Source organism: Mya arenaria, chromosome 6, assembly GCF_026914265.1.
Source record: "Mya arenaria isolate MELC-2E11 chromosome 6, ASM2691426v1".
Classification (NCBI taxonomy): Eukaryota; Metazoa; Mollusca; class Bivalvia; order Myida; family Myidae; genus Mya; species Mya arenaria.
This window is the reverse complement of record NC_069127.1, coordinates 36,884,263-36,910,707: the sequence shown is the minus strand read 5'-3', so window position 1 is coordinate 36,910,707 and position 26,445 is coordinate 36,884,263. Positions and strand designations below refer to the sequence as shown.

The 26,445-nt window shown below is 34.9% G+C and overlaps 2 protein-coding genes across 2 annotated transcripts in view; one reads left to right on the top strand and one right to left on the bottom strand.

Annotated features, from left to right (window-relative positions):
- Nucleotides 1–10,381: 10,381 nt before the first annotated feature.
- Nucleotides 10,382–26,445, top strand: part of LOC128237759 (uncharacterized) — a 74,641-nt gene continuing 58,577 nt past the window's right edge. The window contains exon 1 of the mRNA XM_052953342.1: nucleotides 10,382–10,506. The gene's annotated coding sequence lies outside the window, so the exon portion shown is untranslated. The remainder of the gene's footprint in view (nucleotides 10,507–26,445) is intronic.
- LOC128238216 (uncharacterized) lies at nucleotides 14,790–18,481 on the bottom strand. Its single transcript, XM_052953889.1, has 2 exons — nucleotides 18,372–18,481; nucleotides 14,790–16,916 (listed from the first exon to the last, which is right to left on the bottom strand). Exon 2 carries the CDS (start codon nucleotides 16,913–16,915, stop codon nucleotides 15,200–15,202), a length of 1,716 nt encoding a protein of 571 aa, XP_052809849.1. The 5' UTR covers nucleotide 16,916; nucleotides 18,372–18,481; the 3' UTR covers nucleotides 14,790–15,199.

Below are 26,445 nucleotides of genomic sequence, written 5' to 3'. Positions count from 1 at the left end.
TATATACACATATATCATTCCGTTCTGAATCATCATCGACGCAAGTCAAGATTTCAATTGTAACAGTTGTTACTATTTATTTAATATTCGCTCTTATCATTGAGCTGAAATATTCTTACTTATTTAATATTCGCTCTTATCTTTGAGCTCAAATATTCATTCATATTTAATTATTATTTAGACGTGCCTGGTAAGTTTATTGCTCATAGTTCTTAGAATGTTTTATGTATTTAACCGCACGTCTCCCTTGATATATTTACCGATCACTGTCCATTGTCTTTGTATTTGGTGTTATTAATAATATGATTATGTTAGCATATACTTTTATATGTTTTATTATATGTTTTAGGTTTCGTTCGACTACGTATAAATAAATAATATTCGAACTCCGAAGTTGAGTGGTTTTGTCTTGGGACACCCACACTACAAATAATTAAATTCTAATCACTAATCAAGTTCTAAAACTATCATGGTAAGAACTAATTTAATAATGAGAAACTAAATAAATATTGACCAGAGGGTGTTTTTTTTTTTTTAAGCAGAAAACACGACACGGGATTATATTATATGAATATAATGTATCGATATTGTTAAATAAGAAATGATCACCAATACCAGATGTTAGTCAATGAAAATGAAGTGCTCACCAGTATTTGTTAAATGCAAAAGCCTGTTACTATTAAGATGCTGTTATGAAGACTGTAAAACCATGATCGTGAAACGCAAGGAACCGCACGACAGTCTGCAAAAATTTAAATAAAATGTTCAACAAGAATGCACAAATAAATCACATAACAATGTAACATTAAATCAGTGAATGAAAAATCAAAACACTATATTAGTATATATTCACTAAAAATTATCAAAGAGTCACAATTAATTACGAAAGTATCATGTAATGTTTATAGATTCACTGGATGAATGTAGAAACTAAATGTTAAATAATCACTGTAGATTCCTTCATTAAAATGAAGTCCAAGTTGTCATAATAAATGACAGATAGAGAGCTGTCAAAAGGTGAAGGTCACTATCGCTGACGAAAGATGAAGTCAAAATATGGTCGAAATTCCAATGCAAATATGTAAATGCGAGTTAAATCAATCACTCACGATAAATAGATCACAATACCAGCAATGGTAGTCCATGACAATGTTTTAATTCACTTGTAACTGTGAAAATATTAAAGCCATGCCGGCTTTCAATGTTTACAAATACCACTTCCGGTAGAATACGTTGCAGAGCGGTGTCACATGGCAGACCACGTGATGATGGATCCCGCCACAGCGATTGGCTGGTGAAGATTCGCCCTCACGACGTTCGACACAGACCGCCAAGCCCAAAACTGCAGATATATACGTTGCGAAGACCAACAGCAATACAAGCCCGAGACCACACTGGCCACCAAATGTCGCGATACTCAGAGTATATAGTATAGACAAACAAACAATGACAAACACATAAACAAATGACCCTGCGACATAAGGGGCCGATTTGTCTTGCTCCCTGGCCATCGACCGTTAACAATACGCTGATTGGTTGCCTTGCACAGGTCAAGTGAGTATCTACCAATGCGATTGGAAGTGAAATATCGTGTTCCGATTTGATTGGCTAGTGGAAAAAGGTTAGCGCTAAAGATCATACCAATACCGAATCGACACAACCAAAGATCATACAGATGGAAATACATTTAAAATTGTTGTCTGCCACCATAAATCTAAACATGTAGGAAACAATGTTTCTTTTCATTCCTTGGATGTGCAAGAAAATCCTTTATGTATCAGGTAAGTTTTACAAATAAGATACTGAGTAACTGGATTACATATTTTGTTTTTTAACTTGTCAGCAACGTTATTGCCAAGTATTGGAAATTACTAGACTTTTAAATTATATACTGTAGCTACTTTCTAGTTCTGAGTGATGATCAAAAGTCAATTTACCACCTGTTATACTATTTTTTGTCGTTTGTGACTATCACAGTCTAAGTGATGATCAATCGCTAGTCAATAATTGTATTTTTTGTCGTTAGTGACTTTTACATTCTGAGTGATGATCATTACATTCTGAGTGATGATCAATAGTGGATATTACTATTTTTCTGTCTTTTCCTTCTTTTACGTTCTGAGTGATGATCAATAGCCAGTCGATATTACTATTTTTCTGTCTTTTCCTACTTTTATGTTCTGAGTGATGATCATAAGCCGGTTGATATTACTATTTTTTGTCGTTTTTGACTTTCACGTTCTGAGTGATGATCATTAGCCAGTTAATATTACTATTTTTCTGTCTTTTCCTTCTTTTACGTTCTGAGTGATGATCAATAGCCGGTCGATAATACTATTTTTCTGTCTTTTCCTACTTTTATGTTCTGAGTGATGATCATAAGCCGGTTGATATTACTATTTTTTGTCGTTTTTGACTTTCACGTTCTGAGTGATGATCAGTAGCCAGTCAATATTACTATTTTTTGTCGTTTTTGACTTTCACATTCTGAGTGATGATCAGTAGCCAGTTAATATTACTATTTTTCTGTCTTTTCCTTCTTTTATTTTCTGAGTGATGATCATTAGCCGGTCGATATGACTATTTTTTGTTGTTTTAGACTTTCACGTTTTGAGTAATGATCATTAGCCAGTCAATATTACTATTTTTTGTCGTTTTTGACTTTCACGTTCTGAGTGATGATCATTAGCCAGTCAATATTACTATTTTTTGTCGTTTTTGACTTTCACGTTCTGAGTGATGATCATTAGCAGGTTAATATTACTATTTTTTGTCGTTTTTGACTTTCACGTTCTGAGTGATGATCATTAGCCAGTCAATATTACTATTTTTTGTCGTTTTTGACATTCACGTTCTGAGTGATGATCATTAGCCGGTCAATATTACTATTTTTTGTCGTTTTTAGCTCTACTGGCCAAAGGCCAGAAGAGCTTATGCGATGGTAATGTGTACGTAGTATGTGCATCCATGCGGTCGTGCGTCCGTGCGGTCGTGCGTCTGTAAACAATTGCTTGTGAACATGATACAGTCTTCAGTTTTGATTGTATCTCGATAAAACTTGTACAGTATCTAGATATCCATTAGAGCTCGGTTCCTTTCGAAAACCAGCCAGATCCGCCCATGCATGCCTAGATTATGGCCCTTGATAGTATAAAAAAAATGCTATTGTGTAAACAATTGGTTGTGAACACGATACAGTCTTCAGTTTTGATTATATCTCGATGAAACTTGTACAGTATCTAGATATCCATTAGAGCTTGGTTCCTTTCGAAAGCCAGCAAGATCCGCCCATGAATGCCTAGATTATGGGCCATGAAAGTTTTAAAGAAATGCTTTCTATTTTTAGCCAGGTCTGCATGAGCGAATTCTATTTTTAGCCAAGTTTACATGTATATGTTAATTCAAGTCTAGAGTTAAGGGAGACAATTTGCAAGTCTAGGATTTTGAGAGACAATTTGCTTTTTGTTTCTGCAGTTGATTTTGTGAATTACTCTGCCTTGTTCTTGTTGAAAGCCCAAAGGCCATTTTTTAGCTTTAAGTTCTGTAGTTTGCGCATTCATCTTAACAAAATTGATTGTGAATGTTTAAGTTATGCACCTGGTGTCATTACTGGCCACACCCAGGGTTCACAGGTTTGGTAAACATAAATCTGGAAAGGTTTGAAAATCTTTTTGTGTGTTCGTGCATCCATCTCAGCACAATTGATTGTGAATGTTTGTTCAAATTGATCAATGTTTTCCTAGGATGCCCTTGACTTTGACCTTTTGACCAACTTTTTTTAACTTTTAAAACTACAGAAAATTTCACTATGAGTACAGTTTTGAAAGCATTTTTTTTGTCAGATGACTTTTACTTGGCACATATTAAAATAGTTCATGCAACTAATCTGCTTACAATACTTTCTGGGCTCAGATGTTGAACGTGCTACGTTTTCAGGTAACCCAAACACAAAACATAAACTATATGTCTGTTGCCTTTTACCCATACATACATGCTCTGGATTGATATGACCACAAAAGCCATGCCAGTAGAGCATAGGCCCTTTTGGGCCTCTTGTTTACTTTAACGTTCGGAGTGATGATCATTAGCCGGTCAATATTACTGTTTTTTGTCGTTTTTAGCTCTACTGGCCAAAGGCCAGAAGAGCTTATGCGATGGTAATGTGTACGTAGTATGTGCATCCGTGCGGTCGTGCGTCCGTGCGGTCGTGCGTCTGTAAACAATTGCTTGTGAACACGATACAGTCTTCAGTTTTGATTGTATCTCGATGAAACTTGTACAGTATCTAGATATCTATTAGAGCTCGGTTCCTTTCGAAAACCAGCCAGATCCGCCCATGCATGCCTAGATTATGGCCCTTGATAGTATAAAAAAAATGCTATTGTGTAAACAATTGGTTGTGAACACAACACAGTCTTCAGTTTTGATTATATCTCGATGAAACTTGTACAGTATCTAGATATCCATAAGAGCTTGGTTCCTTTCGAAAACCAGCAAGATCCGCCCATGAATGCCTAGATTATGGGCCATGAAAGTTTTAAAGAAATGCTTTCTATTTTTAGCCAGGTCTGCATGAGCGAATTCTATTTTTAGCCAAGTTTACATGTATATGTAAATTCAAGTCTAGATTTAAGGGAGACAATTTGCAATTCTAGGATTTTGAGAGACAATTTGCTTTTTGCTTCTGCAGTTGATTTTGTGAATTACTCTGCCTTGTTCTTGTTGAAAGCCCAAAGGCCATTTTTTAGCTTAAATAAGTTCTGTAGTTTGCGCATTCATCTTAACAAAATTGGTTGTGAATGTTTAAGTTATGCACCTGGTGTCATTACTGGCCACACCCAGGGTTCACAGGTTTGGTAAACATAAATCTGGAAGGGTTTGAAAATCTTTTTGTGTGTTCGTGCATCCATCTCAGCACAATTGATTGTGAATGATTGTTCAAATTGATCAATGTTGTCCTAGGATGCCATGACTTTGACCTTTTGACCAACTTTTTTTAACTTTTAAAACTACAGAAAATTTTACTATGAGTACAGTTTTGAAAGCATTTGTTTTGTCAGATGACTTTTACTTGGCACATATTAAAATAGTTCATGCAACTAATCTGCTTACAATACTTTCTGGGCTCAGATGTTAAACGTGCTACGTTTTCAGGTAACCTAAACACAAAACATAAACTATATGTCTGTTGCCTTTTATCCATACATACATGCTCTGGATTGACCACAAAAGCCATGCCAGTAGAGCATAGGCCCTTTTGGGCCTCTTGTTTACTTTCACATTCTGAGTGATGATCATTAGCCAGTCAATATTACTATTTTTTGTCGTTTTTGACTTTTACGTTCTGAGTGATGATCAATAGCCAGTTAATATTACTATTTTTTGTCGTTTTTTGACTTTCACGTTCTGAGTGATGATTATTAGCCAGTCAATATTACTATTTTTGTCGTTTTCTACTTTAACTTTCTGAGTGATGATCATTAGCCAGTCAATATTACTATTTTTTTGTTGTTTCTGACTTTTACGTTCTGAGTGATGATCATTAGCCAGTCAATATTACTATTTTTTGTCCTTTTTATGCCCCCGAAGGTGGGCATATTAAAATCGCACCGTCCGTTCGGCTCTGTAACTTTCCCTTGTATGGACAGATTTTAAAATAACCTGCCACATGTGTTCCACATACCAAGACGACGTGTGGCTTGCAAGACTCGTGTCCCTACCTCAAAGGTCAAAGTCACACTTAGTGTTTATTCACAATGGAGTGCTGCATTTAAGGACATAGAGTATAGGTTGTCGTGTCCGGGCCGTAACTTTCTCTTGTATGGACAGATTTTAAAATAACTTGCTACATGTGTTCCACATACGAAGATGACGTGTCGTGACTGCAAGACCCATGTCCCTACCTCTAAGGTGAAAGATACACTAAGTGTTTATTCACAAGGGAATTTTGAATATAAGGACATAACAGTGTAGGTTGTCTAGTATGGGTGGTATTTTTTTATGTTCAGAGGCAATTTAAAATAACTTGCCATATGTATTGACACGTAAAGGCAAGATCAACTTTTCATGTACTGACCTTGTTCGTAGGTCAATGTCACATTCGGGGGCATTCGTCACATACTGTGACAGCTCTTGTTTACTTTAACTTTCTGAGTTATAATTAAAAGCCGGTCATTAATAATGTTATTTTTTGTTATTTATGAATTTTACGTTCTGAGTGATGATCATTAGCCGGTCAATAATACTATTTTTCTGTATTTTCTTACTTTTATGTTTTGAATGATGATATATTTAAGTGCAATATTTGATTTACTTGATTTTATTACAGATTGTACAGTTCCTAGTAATGAGAAATGGCTAGATGTTATACAATATCATACTTCATGATGTCACCAACAATGTCATGTTCTGAGTATTGGGAAATAGTTGGAGACTCAGCCGTGCAGAAACTAGTTTACTCAGGTATGTAAAATGGCTGCTAGGTTGCTGTTTGAATAAATAGTATGCAGATGTGCAAGTGACATTGTGCAACTTTGGGTGTTGGAGAAAATTGTTACAATTTTTGAAGATTTAATACTTTAACTATTCTTATGTTTCTATAGCAACCATGACTCTCATCCTTAAAGCATTGCAACTGGCTTTTTAAAAAGACCTGATTGTTTGATACCTTAATGCATCATTAACTTTTTCTTTATTTATGTTCCATAAAGATTCTATTATCAAAACTAATATTACTAGCTTTAATAATTATTGACATTTCATTTGACTTTTGACATGTCTTTTGAGTGTTTCCTTAGTCATTAATGTGTAATCATTCAGGGCCCTTATCGCATTCTGTAATGGCTCATTCGCCTAAAGCATGGCCAAAGGTTTATACAATTCATCCATGTATTTGTAAAAGAAATGTTTGCATTTTAAAGAGTGTCAGTCAAAAAATAAATGAGCATAATAACCTTGAAATGATCGGTTACAAAAGTTGTTATCTTCCAAGCATGGAATATAGCCACATGTAAGCCATGTTCTGCTCTATATTTACAGAATGTTTGTTCCAACTGACGGATGATATTGTCAAGAGCACATTGGCAAGTTGCAGACCTTGACTTTCTGAGTTACAGAAAATAGTTTCAGTCGGGTATTGTACATCATGATAGGCATATATATTAAAAATTTAGTTTTGAACAAAAATTAGCAAAAATGTTTTCTGATAGAGAAATGACAGTGTTTTTCAAGAACATTTTCATTGAGAAATTAGACAAATCTCATTGAGATTTTATTTTACATGTCGCAATGCAAAAACAACCCAAAATGGACAGTATATACTTAAGTATACATGAATGGACCAAAACTTCAATCCTTGAAAGACCAGAAACTTTCATTATTGAGGTGAATGCACTCGTGAAAGTTCCAAATATCAGCAAGTAGTCAGCAAGTCATGACATATTGAAGTTTTCTTATAAAACTTTGAAAATGATGGCATAGAAATTCTAAGTTCATATTCATAATGGATATTTGTAGTATTTTTCTTCATATCTTCTTTTGTTTGTGTTCCAGGATACCAGAAAGCATCAGGACTTCCAGGGCATGGCTATAGCTCCTCCTGAAAGAACATTAGAAACACTTGATTAATTGTGTGAAATACTTTGAAATAAAAAAGACTCTTTCTGCATGATTTAATTCCGAAAGAAAATCAATAAACCTAAAGAATGATTTATATATATATATGTAAAATATGTTCCAATAAAAGTATCAATTTTTACATTTATCTTTTTAATTTGAATTGCTAGGAGTATGGATTAAAACCTCTGAAAAATAAAGACAATGGAAATATTAACAGAATCTGGATTTAAACTAGAGATTTTTTTATAGTCAAGTTAAATGTCCATCCGGGTCACCTTATTTCCATACTTGCAGATACTTCATTTGCTATGTTTGTATCAGAAACATGAATTTCTGATGCTTCTGAAATTTTAACTATATTAAACCAAAAAAATAACAATTTTTCATTGTTTTGATCATGTATGTGAAATGAAATGATGGCTGTTATTTCTCAGTAGTTAAACATTTATCTGAAAATACAATATTATGTATGTACGTTGGTTTTAGAACAAGTCATTATAAAACAGAACATTTCCGAAAAGTATCAAATGATATGAAGCATAATCAAGCATACCAATGCATCACTATCAATTACAAATGAAAAGAAGATCATAGAAAAAAACTGTTACCCAAAATTGTTTTCTATAAAATTCAAAAATTGTTTTTTCTTATTCTAAATGTGGGGAACAGTATACAATCACAAACAGTTGAAACAATAATTTGAAACATGAATAGAAGGTGTACAAAGAAATATTGTTGTTGAGCCTGCTCCTCATATGAGTGAAGTTGGGAAGTTCGGCTAATAATACATTTTACCTCTTACAATATGTGATTACGATACCATACATGTAAGGACATCTCAACAACGAAGCTAGTGTGAATACTTCTATTTGAATTATATTCTTTAATTCCATTCCTTTGTTGTTATTTTCCTCATCATCCACTTCATCGAGCTTCAGTTTCTTGTCTGGTGAATCATCAATGCAGATAGTATATTACATTATTGGTAGGAAAACTAATTTTCACTGCCAACATGATTACTACCAACATCAACATAAAATTCCTGTCAAAGCTGTAACCTTTTATTTATAACTTCCATTCTATCATTTTCTTTGTAAATTTGTTATGATTGATATATTGTCCTTTGTTTGACAAATTTCATTTCCAGTTTCTCTCTAGCATATGTTTCTACATTCTCCAGATCATTAGGCGACTGGTCCCTGTTCTTTCTAGCCCTTAGAAAGTGGTTTCAAATGTTTCTGCTGTTCAGAAAAAACTTTTGTTGGCCACACTTATGCCAGGCAGACAAAGTGTCCTGACATTCTCCTTTAGGTGTTTCTTCACACTCCCAGTGTCTGTTATGCACCAGTCAATTGTAACCACGCCGCCCCCCAGGTCCGGGGAATAGCGGGGACTGACTTTCGGTCCAGCCAACCCTGGGTGCAAATCCCCGCCCTGTGGGAAGAACTGATGGTAAAATCCCCGCCAAATGCCCCGAACCTTGAGGACACTAGGTAAGACCCATTCCCCACTATGTTTAGCGCGAAAATTAAAATCAATCAGCATGTTTGCACTTGACCCCATCTGTAACATTTACATTTGTTTATTTAAAACTTTTAACCAACAACATCCTTTACCTTTATATTATTACGGGAGTAAGTTATTTCGTATCTATACATATTTTGTATAAACATGTTGATTATATAGTGTTGCTTTCAATATGAACTATCTTTATCATTAGCTTCAATGAAATCCCTGCCAAATGCCCCCGCCCCGCACCCCACCCCAGAGACCCTAGGATAGGTCAAATTCCACCTTTTTTTGCGCAGACAAAACCACTGCATTCCTCCTGCACTGCAGGGCCACATAGAAGTAAAAACGCGGCCCATTTCCGGTATACCGCAGGGGCTGTGGATACAACTGACTGGTGCATAACACATTCACTTGGCACTGCGGAGCTACCTTGAAGGTTTAAACACGGCCAATTTCCTGACTATCACCAGGGGGGATCGTGGTTACAACTGACTGATCAAATAATGCATAGATCCTTCCCATAGTACTTTAAAACACTTCCTATCCAGACAAGAAAACAAACCCACTCTCATCACAATTAAGTGATAATAATTTTCTTCCGAGTGGCAGTTATCATAAATTTGGGCTTTTAAATGCTGTTTAGTGTTATAACGTATATGGTTATCTAAAGCATTAGTCTTTTTTAACATCACTCTCAATGATAGTCTTTCACAACGAAATAATTATAAATGGTGAGCTTAAACATGAGCTAGTCTAAAATAATAGACGTGTTATACGGGATTCTTCCAATCCCTAACGTCGTGAAGGATTTGCCATATCAAAAATCTAAAAAAAATCCGTCAACGTACAATTATTTGGACTAAAACATGAGCTTGATATTCTTCAACCACTGTACAGGTTATTTTTCATCGCCCAGAACTAATCTTTCAGTGAAATCACCTTATGGTTGTCCAAAACATTAGCAAAAGCAAGCATGCTTGAATCAAAGTATTGAAATCTCCGTATGCCTGAATGTTGGAGTTGATTTTCCGCAACTTTGTCAACACTGTTAGCAGCCATGAACGTTGTTTGTAACCTCCTTTTCTAAGAGTTCAAGCTGCAGACAACAGTTTATAAACATTATGATCTTGGGGCGAATAATGTTATGATCATTAGTGTTTACGAAATTTATTGTAAACAAAATCCGATAACGTAAATTATTTGGATTAGAGATTACGGAGCACGTTGATTTCTTGTAAACTTATCCAGAGAAGCTGTCCTCGGTCGGACACTTTCGTTATCTAACTAATAATAAAAAGTACCCCGATTGCTCATTATTGTAGCTAGTATAGATAGGCCTACTGGTATAAGTATTAAGTTGACACCTGAACTGAGAAGGTAAGCTCAACTAATTATCAATTCAATGCAATTTGGTATGTAATTAGTCACTATAGCTGTACTGAATGACTATTTAATGAGAAATAGATGCTTAAAGGCCTAGTTTAAGGAATGTTTGGCATGATAATCCCCTGCTGTGAATCTCCTGCTAATTGCACTGGTGTCAAAGTAGGGGCCAATTTCCTGTTTATTCGTTTATTGGCTCAGGACCATTAATGGTCAATTTTTATAATAAAACATAGAAAACTGCACAGCAGGATACACAGATTGGAGATCTGATAAGTCAATTCGGCAATAAGATTAAGATCATTTAATGCACCAGTCAATTGTAACCACGCCCCCCCCCCACCCCCCGGTTTGGGGAATAGCGGGGACTTTGAATTTCGGTTCAACCAAGCCTTGGCAAAACTGCTGGTGAAACCCCCGCCAAATGCCCCTGCACCCCAGGGACCCTAAGTAAGGCCCATTCCCTGCTATATTTGGCACGAAGATAAAACCACCGCATTCACCCGTCACTGCGGGGTAAAAACACGGCCCATTTCCCCGCTTGTCCCCGGACCTCAGGCGTGATTACAATTGACTGATGCATAACAGAGGTTGTGTACAAATATACGTTTTTTTTTGGGGGGGGGGGGGGGGGGGCACTTAAGGCTTAAACTAGGCTTTTATTACATCTTTATACATTAAGTGAAGTGCCATTACCAAATTATGGGAAATATACAGTTGTGCATGCAGGGCTTTTTCTACAGTCCTTTTTTTTTTAATTTGTTTAGAAAATTTTTCTTTTTACCTGTTCTGGTTCATTTTCAACATCCTAATAAATTATTTGATGTGAATTTTTTTTGGTAATTTAACTCAGAAATCATTGATTTTCATCACATTCAGAGATATGAACTATTATCTGTCATGATTTATTGCAATAGATATTTACACCCCAAGGATTGATATTTCAGCCATTGTGGGTCTTTTAAAGGGAAAAACTAATATTAAATCATTTCCTAATACACAGGAGACTAGACAGCTTTTTCTTTTCACTGTAAAATTTCCCAATTTCTGCATTTTCACGACGCAAAATGTCTAGGGTCTTTTTCCCAAAATGGGCAGAAAAAGCCCTGGCATGGATGGGAACTAGTCATTTTGTACCCTAACCATCTAATACTAAATAAGTCATACGAACACAAACTGGCACCACTATGAAGTCGCGCCACATATGGAGAAGTCTCCCCACGTATGGATTATACATATAAAGTCTGTATAAACAGCTGCTTCAGTCAATCTTTGATTATTTTTGTTTTCGCGACTCTACGCGTCCATTTCCCACTTGTTGTTTTCCTAGCCAAGAATGACTGATACCACTTAGGGCTAAGTATATTGAGCGGCGAGATAACGCGCACCTGCTAGATAGTTTCAAAATGGCGATGCTTTGTTGAGAGAAGCTGATCCGAATAAGTGTTTCATGTAAGTTATTGGCTTAAAATAATTTATGTATAACTTTTGTGTTTTTATTTAACAATGCAGTGTTAAATAGTGTGGAGTTACAGTTGAAGCATATATTTTACATTGTTATGAATCAGTCGACATAATTGTGGTGTTAAGGCCACAACAAAATTCATCATTTGTTCTATGGATTTTGCAAAAAAAAGTAGGAGCGAGCGAAAAAAAACAGAAACTTTTTTTTAATTATTAAAAGGCCATTCACAGACAAGTGCAAAGCGAAAAATAAAAAAGGATTTCTTACCAAATTTATCATACAATTATGTCAAAAAATGCATTTTAATTGCAAACATAGGTTCTCAGTTATAAATGAAAAGGTTTTGATTGTATCACATGAAAATCTGTCCCAATATTTAACAAATGGCAATAAGATCCAGTGCTTTACTATTAACTTCAATTTAAACGTGGATATATTGTAAAGACAACATTCTTCATAGTAACGTGCAATTATTCAAAGACCAAAAAGAAAACTATTGTATTTATTCCGTAACTTACTATCACAATTTTTTTTTTAGACTAGCAAGAGTAATTCATCATTTGAGCATTTCCAAATATTGGGTCAGGCCTAAATTTGAACCTCTTGAAGCACATGATAAAGTTGTGGTGACTTTAACATTGCAGAAGATCGAAAATGTAAATAACACAGAAAACATTTCTAAAAAAAAGACACTGTCAGTGTGGATTAAATTGAGGGACAACATAATTGAAGCAGTATCAAACAAATCTGCAAATGTGGCACCGGTCATTATATTAGAGCAGGTGGTGGAATAAAGATGTTTCCCTTTCAAGACCTCGCCTTTACAACGAACCCATGGTTTATAGGTCCGTGCCTTGAAAAAGAATATCATTACGGCCTTGATAGCTTCAATCTTCGTAGAAACAGGCCACTTTACAACAAATCGATCAAAGAAAACAAGTGGATAAGAACAAAGAATTGAGAAAATTAAAACAGTCATTGTACTTACAAGGTTTAATTTTCTGATTTTACAGATGTTATTTCTATACTGTACATGTATGTGTAATGCACTAGTCAATTGAAACCACAGCCCCAAAGGTCCAGGGAATAGCGGGAATTTTGACTTTCGGTCCAGCCAACCCTGGATAAATCCACCGCATTCACCCGGCACTGAGGGGCCATCTGCCATGATTTGGAAGGTAAAAACACGGCCCATTTGCTCAGCTATCCCCGGTATAACCCCGGCCCTGAAGGGGGGGGGGGGGGGGGCTGGTTACAAAGAGTAATACTATTGACTGGTGCATAAATACAGACTGTTTCTAAAAAAAATTACAAGTCCTACTATTGTTATCTGTTTATAAGTATTATGAGTATTCTGAGAAATGCATTTTTTAATTTAAAAAAATAAATCACGAAAACATGTTTAATTGTTGTAAGTCGTGTGACCGTGTATTTTAATATAAGTTTTGCACTCGAAATCCGATTTTGATATTATTTAACACTAAATTTTGAGTACAAAACAATGAATTACTTAAAACACACATAAATAAGAATTGCCTTCGACGCTGTGAAACTGTTGTTGTTTACTGAAGACTATAATCCATTTATTATGACACTGAATTTCATTTAAAACGTGTATTTTACATCAGGAAAACTGAAATTAACCTGAAATTCATACCGGAAATAAATAACAACGGTGCGTCCTGCAAAATATTCCCGACAAAATAGACTGCCAACAAATATCGGTGCGGGGTGATACAGGAATCCAGTGGATTTCACGTGAAATCCACTCAAAACGTGAAATCCACTCAGAACTCAGTTATTTTAATTAATAATTTAATTTTTTTATATACATATTAGAAAGTGCCTCATGAAGGGTTTATATTTCAAATTTTATTGAAATTGGTCAAAAAATAAAGAAGTTAGAGCAATTTTTCATTTTTTTCCAAAAATAGATCGGAAATCGAGGTGAAATCCAGATTCCGATAGGTGAAATCCACTCATAACTCATTAATTTTAATAAATAATTTTCTGTTTTTGTATATTTATCAGAAAATGCCTCATCAAGGGTTTATATTTCAAATTTTATTGAAATTGGTCAAAAAATAAAGAAGTTAGAGCAATTTTTCATTTTTTTTCAAAAATAGATCGGAAATCGAGGTGAAATCCAGTTTTCGAGAAGTGAAATCCACTCATAGCTCATTAATTTTAATAAATAATTTTCTGTTTTTGTATATTTATTAGAGAGTGCCTCATAAAGGATTTATATTTCAAATTTTATTGAAATTGGTCAAAAAATGAAGAAGTAAGAGCAATTTTTCGAAAATAGATCGGAAATCGAGGTGAAATCCAGTTTTCGAGAAGTGAAATCCACTCTTAACTCAGTTTTATTAGTTAGTAATTTTTATTTTTTGTATACATTTTGGAAAGTGCCTAATGAAGGGTTTATATTTCAAATTTTATTGAAATATATCAAGAAATGAAGAAGTTAGAGCAATTTTTCGGAAATCGAAGTGAAATCCACATTTTGACAAGTGAAATCCACTTTTTCAGACGTGAAATCCACTCACAACTCATTTATTTTTAACAAATTAATTTTTCTGTAGAACAAATAATTGAAAGGGCTTCATAATGGGTTTATATTTCAAATTTTATCCAAATTGATCCAAAAATAAGAAAGTTGTAGACCTATTTTGAAAAAAGATCGGAAATCGAAGTGAAATCCACATTTTGACAAATGAAATCCACTTTTTGAGACGTGAAATCCACTCATAACTCATTTATTGTTAACAAATTATTTTTTTGTTGAACAAATAATTGAAAAGGCTACATAATGGGTTTATATTTCAAATTTTATTCAAATTGATCCAAAAATAAGAAAGTTGGAAGTTATATTGTGAGGGCGTTTTGTTGTGTATGCATTATCTCTAGCAATGTTTGTTCGAACTTCCATATTTAAAGAATATCTTGATAGACAAAAAATGTTGAAATTCAATAAATGGCCACTTACAAAGGGCCACAACTTTGACAATATTCAAGCCAGAGTTATATAACTTGTCATTAAGGAGCATATGGTACTGTGAGTAAAAGTCTGATGTTTGAAATTTGTTACATTTTTGACAAGACCCTTTATTGGATTGAAATTGAGATAACAAAGTTTTACAGTAAAAACAGAGCAGAATAATAGTAATCTCAGTAACAGTAAGCGTCACAACAAGTTTATGATTTCGAATCTCTATGCTTCTAATCTGAATGAAATAAATCTATTCCACGTTTAATTCGGTCAGTAAAGCACTCCGCAAGAAAGAATGAATTATAGAAAAATTTCAGCTGGAAGAGCATCTTATTTTCCCAAAAATCTTGACTGAATGTCACTCTTTCAACATGTATCCCCTTCTTTGTCCACACAACAAAGTCGCACCAGTCTAACCCCAATACTTTCATCTGGCCCATGATTTGGTACATGTAATCATGGTTGTCCTTAAGCTTTAATTTACCATCACGAATCTCCAAACACGATGATTTCACTTGGCTATGTTCCCTTGGTGTTGTCTTTCTGTTATTATATGGACATTTAATCTCCAATACACCCAGCCCACATTTGTCACATCTAACAAGACCATCCACACTAGCACCAAGGAATGGAAAGTCCTGAGAAATCATTAGTCCGGTTTTCTCAACATTAACTCTTCCACACTGCTTCATGTGGTGTTGTGTGTAGTCTCGGCGTGCCTGACTCTCTTTCTTCCTCCCATATTGTAGGGGTTTCCCATCAAAGTTGCTCCTATTACCACGCAATCTACCAACAAGATTGTCAGGTTTTGTTTCAGGTCGTTTTTTACATATAGACGCAAAGTTTGAAGCTGTAAGTATGTTTGTTCTTACATCTTTCCAAATTGGATTGGCACTTTGTCCTTTCGTAGACTTTTCCACTCTTTCTATTTCCTTGTCGCTGACTTCTATTCCAGCAGCAAAGTTTCTGAATTCAGACTGGCACACAGTTGAACTTAAGTCCACACTGTCATCATACTTAAATGGGGGTTTGTATTTGGAGATGACATCTGAAACGTCGGTAATCTCAGGATTTATGGTCTGATATAAGACGGACTGGGGGTACACCTTTCCAAGTCCTGCCATGATATCTTCAAGAAATCTTTCAGGATCCTGGCACGGCCCTGCCTGGTATACTTCTGGGTGAGGCTTTATGGGTGCTTCCTCATTACTACTAAACTTGATGTCTCTAAGTCTTTGCGGCTTCAGCTGCAGGTCAGTCTGTGGCCGCAGCCATTCGCAGCCTTTTGTTGTACAGGCATTCTTAATTTGCACAACTGTAATAAGAAGGCCCCCAATATGGCTACACAAACCAGTCAAACCAGTTTTACAATTGCACTTGCCACCCTCGATTCTTCCTGTACTTTTAATCAAAACAGCATGTAGTGAATAATATCTCGCCAATTGTCCACATTCCACAGTAACAAGTTCTTTCATGCTTGGTTTACACTTGGCTTTAATTAAACAATAGTTGCTATTGTCCAGTCCATTATAGTCCATGTCATACACATAACCTTCCTTGGCAAATTTCCTAGCTTTTTTTAACTGTCTATGACAGGCCTGAGTTTTTCCAGACACTGGATTCTTGTTGTATATAAAATAGTTCTCCACATCCTCACTTCTTGTTGGTGGACAGTTGTCAGTTGCTAGTGGCTGCCATTCACTTTTAACACTACTTATATCCGGAATCTCATCAGATACATTGTCTGTATCAGTCTCACAATCTGAGTCAGTGTCGTCAAACTGCACAGTGCGGAGTATTCTCTTTATGAGGATCTGTTTGTTTCCAGACTTCTTCTGTCTGTGGTTCACCAGCCAAATCACCAGTTCTTTCTTGGTCCATGTTGCCAATGTCTCCTCATCCACTGCCTCATCTACAATACGATGCGCCACCTCTTCTTCATCCATGCTGAAATGTAAAAGATTAAAACAATAAATGAAAATGAACCATCCTTTATAATCATAATGTGAAGAAGAGTATTGTTGGTAACAATGCAAGCTCACCGCTTGATATAAATGGTAAATAATTTCCTATGAAGTTTCAATGAAATAGTGCAAGTTGTTACTGAGAAATATCTATGCCATGCAATCGGTTACTAAGAAATAGCCTGGACATGAAAAGCCAGAGGGATGAACGGAAAGACAATCTGGCATCTATGAACCAGGGCTTTTTCTGCCCTTTTGGGAAAAAGACCCTAGACATACCACATGATAAATTACGTCATAAATGCTACGTCGGAAGGCAATATATTGCTTCGAATTAAGACTTTAAACAAAGATAACTTCACCATTTTAATTGACACATAGCACAGTCTACGCCATTTACGGAGCCCCGCCTTCGGTCTTTTACCAGAGTTTGAAAGAGAGCTTAGTTTCTTAAAACACTTCGACAAACCTTTTCACAATATGGCCTCGGAGCACAGTCAAACCATTATTTGGGAATAAGGTTCGTCAAACTCCGGTAATAAAACAAAGGCGGGCCTCTTTAAGCGGCATAGACTGCCCTTTGTTTCATTTAAAATAGTGTAGTAAAAGAAGTTATCTTTGTTTTAAGTGTTCATTTTAAGCAAAAATGTTGCCTTCCCACGTAGCATATATGACATAATTTAAGCCGTGCCAGTATACACACAATGGTAAATGAATGATTCAAATACCCCCAAAACTTAACATCATCTTATATGATTCTTCATGAATGGGTCCGGTACTACAGAAAAAACCCTGTTACTACCAAAAACAAATGGCAATGGTGCATTAGAAATAATTTTTCTGTTTAATATTTCAAAACACAATGCTACATGTAGTTCTATAAACTTGGCAATTACACATTTAATAGGATAAATATGTGAAGTACATGTCAATAAATTGTTGAAGACTAAGAATGAAATCAAATTTATACAGGTTATGTGTGCGATAAGTAGAAATAAAACACATTAACTTCTTGAAAATATGAAATAAATAGTCTTATGATGTACAAATATGAGTCTATCTGTTTTTCTTTTTGGCTCACATTATATGGTAGGTGCATGTTTTACTGATTGCTGAAATACTTGCAACTATCGTAGGTCAATTAGACATTTAATACTATTAAATCAGATTTTTCATTTTAACATACATTCAATAAACATAATTTTATCCATTTTGAAATCATTTGAAATTAATATTTCATACAATCATCCCATTTTTGTACATGTGTTTACTCCCTAAGAAAAAGAAGATGTATATAAGAAACATTTGTCACTAAAATTTGAACAATGGAAATCGTATCCGAAATCCCGTCGTATCCGAAATGCATGATTTTCAACAAATAATTCGTTCAAAAACGTAATTTTTTGACATTTTGTAAATAAATCCCAAAAGTACTTACTCAAATGGAACTGACTGTCACTCTCCACACGTAGTTAGCTTGAACTAACGGAATTGGTGATAATTTTAAAGCTCTGTTGTTACTGATGATCTGCACAATCGATATTTTTTGAAAACTGACCGGAACTACCCAATACGCAAGGGGCGCAACTCGTTTCGAACTTTCCAATCGGGGTAACTCTGTATTGCGGTAGATGGCCATTGTTTAATTTTTTTCATGATAAACACAATATCCATACACATCCAGGCCATACCACGTGGAGGCGCCCTCAATCATGGCCCTTTTTTACTTTCGAATTTTGAAAATATTAAAAATTTAATAAATAATCCGAGAATTGTTTTGTATTATTTGTTTATGCCAGACATTTATTTATGGTTATTTATACATGTACATTGGTTGATATACATGTACGTAATCATAAAAATAAAAGTAAAAAAATAAACAAACAAATACAACAGAACAAAGTTACACCAAGTGAAATCATATGTTTAACTTGGTTTACAATGATGAGAGATAATGAAAAGGTATGTTCACAACAGTTAAGGAAAATAATTACACAAAATAAACAATAGCAAAATATGATAAAAATATACACAGGTAAACAGAAAGGGGAAACTTCAAAGACAAAATTCTAAGCAAAAAAAGTTTCAACGCACAGAGAAAACGCATCAATAATCTTGTTCGAAAAAGTGTACAATGCATTGAAATGAAGGACATAAGATTTCATAAGGACTATCACAGTGACATGGTGCACTACAAAAACAAAGGACACATTAAATACTTTCACGCCATCAGGAAACATATTACGTAATTTCACAGATTAATACGAGCTAAAAGCAATTATTGTGCTGTTAGATATAAATATGCTTATTGTTGTAGTTCCATTTAAATTTTAAATATAAACCGATGATAATGCCTTTTCAATTATTTGTTCAACAAAAAAAAAATAACTTTATATTAGTAAAAACTTAATACATTATTGTCAAAAAAGGTTATTTTCGCCAAAACTAACCCTATTTTTGTATTATATCAGAATCTTATTTTCGCGAAACTAACTTTATTTTAGTAATAACTAAATACATTATTGTCAAAAGGTTATTTCGCCAAAACTAATCCTATTTTCATATTTATATCCGAATCTTATTTTCGCGGAAATAACTTTATTTTTGCCAAAAAAATACTATATTTTGGTCAAAAATGTTATTTTCGCCAAAACTAACACTATTTTCATATTTCTTTCAAACTCTTATTTTCGCGAAAATAACTGACTTTTGACCAAAACTTACTATATTTTGGTCAAAAATGTTATTTTCGCCAAAACTAACTCTAATTTCATATTTCTTTAAAAATCTTATTTTCGCGAAAATAACTTTATTTTCATCAAAAATAACCTTATTTTCGTATTTTAGTCAAAAAAGCTATTTTCGCAAAAATAACCTATTTTCGCGAAAATAGGTTATTTTCGTATTTAAGTCATACCGCTGCTGTTTTGACAGGTATTTCCACTTGTTTGTTTACAAAATTTGCAACTTGATGATGATTTCTTTGTTGACACCGGTTTCCAATCCACTCATTGACCTACATTTTTTTGTTTACGTGCAGTTATGTAACTTAAGGATTATTTTGGCAAATAAGGATTGCATTCATTTGATTTCAGTGACATTTCGCTGTCCAAGTCATATTTTGCTCCAAATTTCATTGCATTTTACTAAAATAATCAGTTCGTTAGCTTGCGGGACTATATTTTCGCAACTGGCTACTTTGCATATTTTTTCCGCTATTGCAGCTTTATGCAACGCCAATTTTGATTGGTTCTCATTTGGGAAAGTCTCATGATGTCATAAGTAATTGTAAAATTTCATTGGCTATTGAGTACACACCCCTGGTTACCACGTACTCGCTTTAGTAGTAGTATTACCATATATGGAAGTAGGTCAATCACAGTGTCGGAACTCTGTTAGATAGTAATGTAATGAATATTACAGACACAGTGTAGTGCATACAGTATAGACAAGTTTATGATACAATAGGGTGTATGGTAATTGGGTGTATGGTAATTAAGCATTTTAAAATTACAACTAAGATATATTAGTCAAATATAGTTCAATTAAAATTTATATTATACTTATTTGAGTTTGAATAATTTACTGTAGTTATTTATTAATTTAGAGTACTTTGAAGTATCAGAATTTGAACAAATTTACAGTTGCAGAGAATAATGAAGATGTTATTTGACATCCTTCTGTATTCTTTGTGAATGATTTTGGAATAATAAAGAATTGAATTTTTTCTGTATTCCTTGTTGAACAACACCACCAAGAAAAAAAACCTACAACAAGATACTTAGAAAATTTGTTGAAAATTGGTATAAATGTTTGTTGATATTTATATATTTTTTTGGAATTGAGTGTGCTGCGTATTGTTATTTTTCACACTTTAAATTCATTTTATTATATTTTTGAATAAAAAGGCAGATTTCCACTTTTATTAGTGGAATAATTTTGAAGATTAAATAGTTTCAGTATTTTTGGCATTTTATAATTTGTCTACTTAATTAATTACATTGATCTGAAATATTTTTTTATTTTTATTAGATAAATGTTGTATTGTCTGATAGTCTTTTAAAATTTGCAGTATTGATTAGTTTTGATGTGAATTTGTAAATCTTATATGCATTTATTTAATTTAGTTTAGGGATAACTGAACACTTACTTTGCCTATATACAGTAACACTTTGTAAGTGAGATGTGAAATAAGCTTCGGCTCAGCATTATTGTGTGAAGGCTCATTGAAATTTATTGTTGTTTGTATATGAATTGACTACAACTTTGTGGAAGGTATTATTTGATATAGTTGATACCGGTACTTTGGTGTTTGAGGGTTATGAAGTTATTTTTGAAATTGGACACATGTAATTGACGCCAAATATTTATTGGAATTGAATGAAGTTACATGTGAAGATACATGGTCAAAAGATGGAACTTTGAAATTGAATGTATGGTGTACGGTTAGTGTCATGGTAGTGAAGACACATGCATGATATAACTTTGATGTACATGCTGTGTAATGATGATGGATAGTATTGTGTGATAAAAAATCAAAACTATGGAAGACTATTTGGGACAATTTAGTTGACATCTGTGAATGTTATTAGTTGAAGTTGAATTATGGTGCATCATTTGTGTCATAAATTAAAGTGATGTGAACTTTATTTGAAGAAAATCAGTGGTGATTGAATTATTATGTGGAAATTGTGAAAATAGGACTTTTCGCTAATAGTTAACTGACACTTTGTGTGTATGGTGATACAGTTGAGACAAAGTAACATTTTATAAGTGAATTATGACATTAGTGAACATTGAAGCATATGACCTTAGGGTGACATGTGAAGCCATGCTACAAGTGAATAGTGCAGTGCATTGAGATGAATTATAACTTATAATATGGTGGAACATTTGTGCCATGAATGTACAAGTGAATATTGTGAATAATTGATGCTGGTACAGTCGAAACTCGTTGGCTCGATATCTCATGGCTCGATATCCTCGTTGGCTCGAACCAAATTAAAAGGACCAATTTTTATTTACTCTTTGTTCATATAAATTTCGATCGGATGGCTCGATATCTTGAGGGTCGATATTTCTCCACGCTCGAAGTCGTTTTCGCGGTCCCAAACAAGAATTTCAGGTTTTGATTTGTTTGCTTCGGTCGATGTCATTTTCGCGGGTTCAGTTAAGAATCTTACACCTTGATTTGTTTGATTTGCTTCATTTAGCACAAGGCACTAATTGCTTGTTTTCACATAAATGTATTTTTATTATAAATAAAAAAATAACATGATATTTTTTAATAATCAAATAAGTCATATTACGAAATTGAGGGTGCCTTACTATGCCCAATAAATACTCTTTCTTCTCTTGCGGAGCTAGCGTAGCCAATAACAAACGAGGTAAATAAGGCTTTATGTAACAAATGAAAAAATAACATTCTGTAAGCAATCCCGCTTGGCTCGATATTCTCGAGGCTCGAAGTACTTTGGCCGGTCCCTAGAATATCGAGCCATCGAGTTTCGACTGTACATAGATATGGGTGATAATTTACAGTAAATTATTGTAAAAGGAAATACTATGGACACTTAGTGGGGAGTACCCTGGTGATAAACAGACAGTGACCTTATTGAAGTGAACATTGACCATTAGATTGCATTTTGTGTAAATTATTATTTAGTGAACATTGAAAATGGCTGAAGTTGAACTTGATGCCAGTGATAGTGAATACGAATGGGAACATGAGTCATTCATCCATCCTAGGTTACCCATGTTTTGTGGGGTGGATAATGGAAATGAAGTATGCTGGGAAAGCTACAAGTTTGAGCTGGAGATGCTCATGGAGGGAGGCATGTATGGCGAAGAAGAAATACACCTCGGGATTAGGAGGCCGCTAAAGGGGAAGGCATTAGATTTATTAAGGAGAATTGGAATTGGAGCTACTGTTGATGAAATATTAAAGAAGCTAGATGCTGACTATGGGAGTTTAGAATCAAAGGAAGAAATACTTGGGCAGTTTTATTCAATTTCTCAACACGAGGGGGAAAATGTGAACAGTTATTGCTCAAGGGCAGATACTTTATTCGATAAAGCGGTGAGACTAGGTGGGTTGAGGAGGACAGATACAGAGGTTGTTAGACAAGTGATTCACAAGGGGCTTAGACAAGAATTGAAGTTACGGTCATATTACAAGCTTGACACAGAGAAACATTATGGGAAGTTTAGGTTAGAGCTGCAAAGATTAGAAGCCGACATGAAGGAAGAGGAAGAAATGAAACATCATACCACATGTAACCTAGCCCAAGATAGAAATACCGATGTAAAGAGTGAACAAATACAGGAGATGACAGAACTTGTGAAGAAATTGTACCACAGAATTGAGATACTGGAAAGAGAAGTAAAAAGGAAGCAGAGAGAAGATAATTTGATTGAGAGGTGGCGAAGGGCCATTATAGACAATGTTTTACCAAGATTCTCTAACACCAAAGAAGATTCTGTCATGAAGAGACATTTAAAAAAGTTTAAGATGAAACGAGGCGTATTGTACAAAGAAGTACATGAAGAGGACAGAGTGAAAGAACAGCTGGTACTTCCTGAACAATATAGACGTGAAGTGCTACAAGGCCTCCACAATGATGTTGGACACCCAGGAAGAGAAGGACATTAGCACTCCTGAAATATGACAAACTACGTTGACAAGTGGGTGAGCAGGTGTGACCGATGCCTACGGCGGAAATCTCCGATGAACACTCGAGGTCCACTAGTAAACATTTCCACCACATACCCACTTGAGATGGTTTGCATGGACTTCCTGACACTAGATCCATCCAAAGGAGGCACATCAAACATCCTTGTCATAACAGATCATTATACAAAGTTTGCCCAAGTCTCCACGAAGAATCAGACGGCCAAAACTACAGCAGAAGCTTTATATAACAACTTTCTACTCCATTACGGAATTCCTTCAATCTTACATTTAGACCAAGGAGCAAACTTCGAATCTGAAATAATCAAAGAACTATGTTCACTGACGAACATTAGGAAATCGAGAACTACACCTTATCATCCAATGGGCAACGGGATAACGGAAAGGATGAACAGGACACTACTCGGCATGCTAGGGACTTTAGAACCAAATCAGAAGACTGATTGGAAGAAATATATTGGATCACTAGTGTACGCACACAACTGCACGCCACATGAGACCACAAAGGTGTCCCCATTCAAGTTGATGTTTGGAAGAAGGCCTAAACTACCAATAGATGCTGCATTTGACATAGAGAGAGATGTTAGAACAAATACCCAAACTGCCAAGGAATATATTGCTGACATGAAAGACAGGATGCGAAAAACAAGTGAGATAGTTGAAAAGTACACAGAGAAAGCTAAGAGTAAGCAAAAGAAGTACTATGACTTAAAAGCAAAAGCGGTGAAGATCAAAGTTGGTGACAGAGTGTTAGTGAAGATTTTAGCTCATGAGGGTAAACACAAGATTGAAGACAATTTGAAGAGGAGATATATGATGTGATTGAACAACCGAGAGATGGAATTCCTGTGTTCAAGATAAGAAGCGAAAAGACCAAGAAAGAAAAGACATTGCATAGGAACCATTTAGTTCTAGTGGATTACGGGGACGATATAGATAGGGACCTGTTGATGAGAAGCCTGAAGATATATCGACAGTTAACGATGGCGATGTACAGGCAGAAAAGAAAGAAGAAACGAGAAAAATTAGAAGAAAGCAGAGATGCAAAGAAACAGTGTGACGTCACAGAAGAGGAATCAGATTCTGATGATGAAGCAAGTTACTACTATGTACCACCTACATATAAAGATGGGACGCCCGTCAGCTTGCAAGAAAGGATGACAATTTAAAGATTGTAATAGTGGAAGATGAACTAGGTAGCGCTACAAGACAAGAAATATCAGAGATCAGGCCTGAAGTAGGAGAAACTGAGTCTCCAGGGGACACAGTACGTAAGGAGATACACGATGAGAACACAAAGGAAAGAAGTGGTATCAGGAGTGAACAGACAAGCAGAAAGGAATTAGAGATTATTGAAGAGACTAATAGGAAGGAAACAGGAACTTTAAAAGACAGAGATGAAACTCTAGAAAAGAGACGAACTGAAGAACACAAAGATCAGAATGTAGGTAGAGTGCCGGATGTAGACCAGGATCAGGCAGTACTAGACCAATCAAGAAGTAGAGCAGACGTCAGACAACCTGAAAGGGGAAAAGATCATCAATCTAGAAGCAGATCAGGAAAGGGAAGTTCTGAAAGAAGAAACAGAAGTAAAAGTCAAGCGAGAAGTATAGAGGTAGAACATGATTTAGAAGACGAAACACATACTGAGGTACGAAGATCTTCAAGACAGAAAAACCCACCATCCAGATATGGAGATTATGGGATGAAGTGCAGTAGTAACACGCCCAACAGATACAAGAATACAAACTCTTGAAGAGATAGTGAATTCTGGGATATTGAAGAATATAGATAGTGTCATGGCTCAGAAACTAGTGGACTCTGTTTTTAAATAAATGGAACTGAATTTTGTTTTCGCGGGTTTTATGTTTGTAATTGTTTGCATTAATTTAAAATAAACTTTAAATTTTTATGAAGTAAAGCGCGGACGTTTTTTATGTTTGGCAGGGGAGAAAACGGTATGAAAATGTATTTCCGTTAAATCTGGCATTTGATATGAATTTGTTGAGAAATGGCTTGAAATTTTGAAATAGTTTGGAGAAATAGATTGTTATTCCAGATGAAATTAGAGATTATCCGAGGTATACTTGTTTACATTTGGATATATATAGTGTAGCAACGAGTTATTCTGTAGAAGATGTAATGACCTTGTATTGGTAAATATGTTGAAGTGATGTAGTGTGTACTTGCACAGTATAGATAAATGACGGGACGTCATTTTACTCAAAGCAGGGGTGTGTGTAACCCATTGCCAATTTGCCGTTTGGACTATTCCCTTAAAATAATATGATGTTGTGAAATCAGCATTTTTTCACGCACTTTGTTTTCTGAGTTCAAATTATCATTTGGACAGACATCTTGTCTTTTTACATTTTTAAGATTGGATCCTAAGTATAATGTGATCTGGTAAGTAAGTCACATATTTTCGTGGTTCTGGTAAACTTCTTGTTCAAAACAGCAGTGACTTCTCTTTCGTCTATTTGTTGCACATTTTGCACACGTTCATAATCTGTTGGTTTGCAGTTTAACAGAACATTGACACCACGGTCTTGCGGTTGAGAGCAGAGAAGACTGAGGTATTATATTAATTATGTACTCACTACTATTTCATTGTGTATTTTCAGTATGTTGACTTGTGACTTGTTATCGTCACCATTGTGAATGAACGAATGAATACATATATATATAGACGATACACTGTGTTATGATTGTTTAAGCCACAAATGGACACATCCTTAATAGTCCCTGGACAATATATCCGAACCTTCCCCCAACAAGTCGATCAGAACTTTCTTTACGAAAACGTCGGCTTGTTACATAT

Coding starts and splice junctions, on each gene's coding strand:
- LOC128238216 (XM_052953889.1), bottom strand. CDS start 16,915: ATGGATGAAGAAGAGGTGGCGCATCGTATTGTAGATGAGGCAGTGGAT.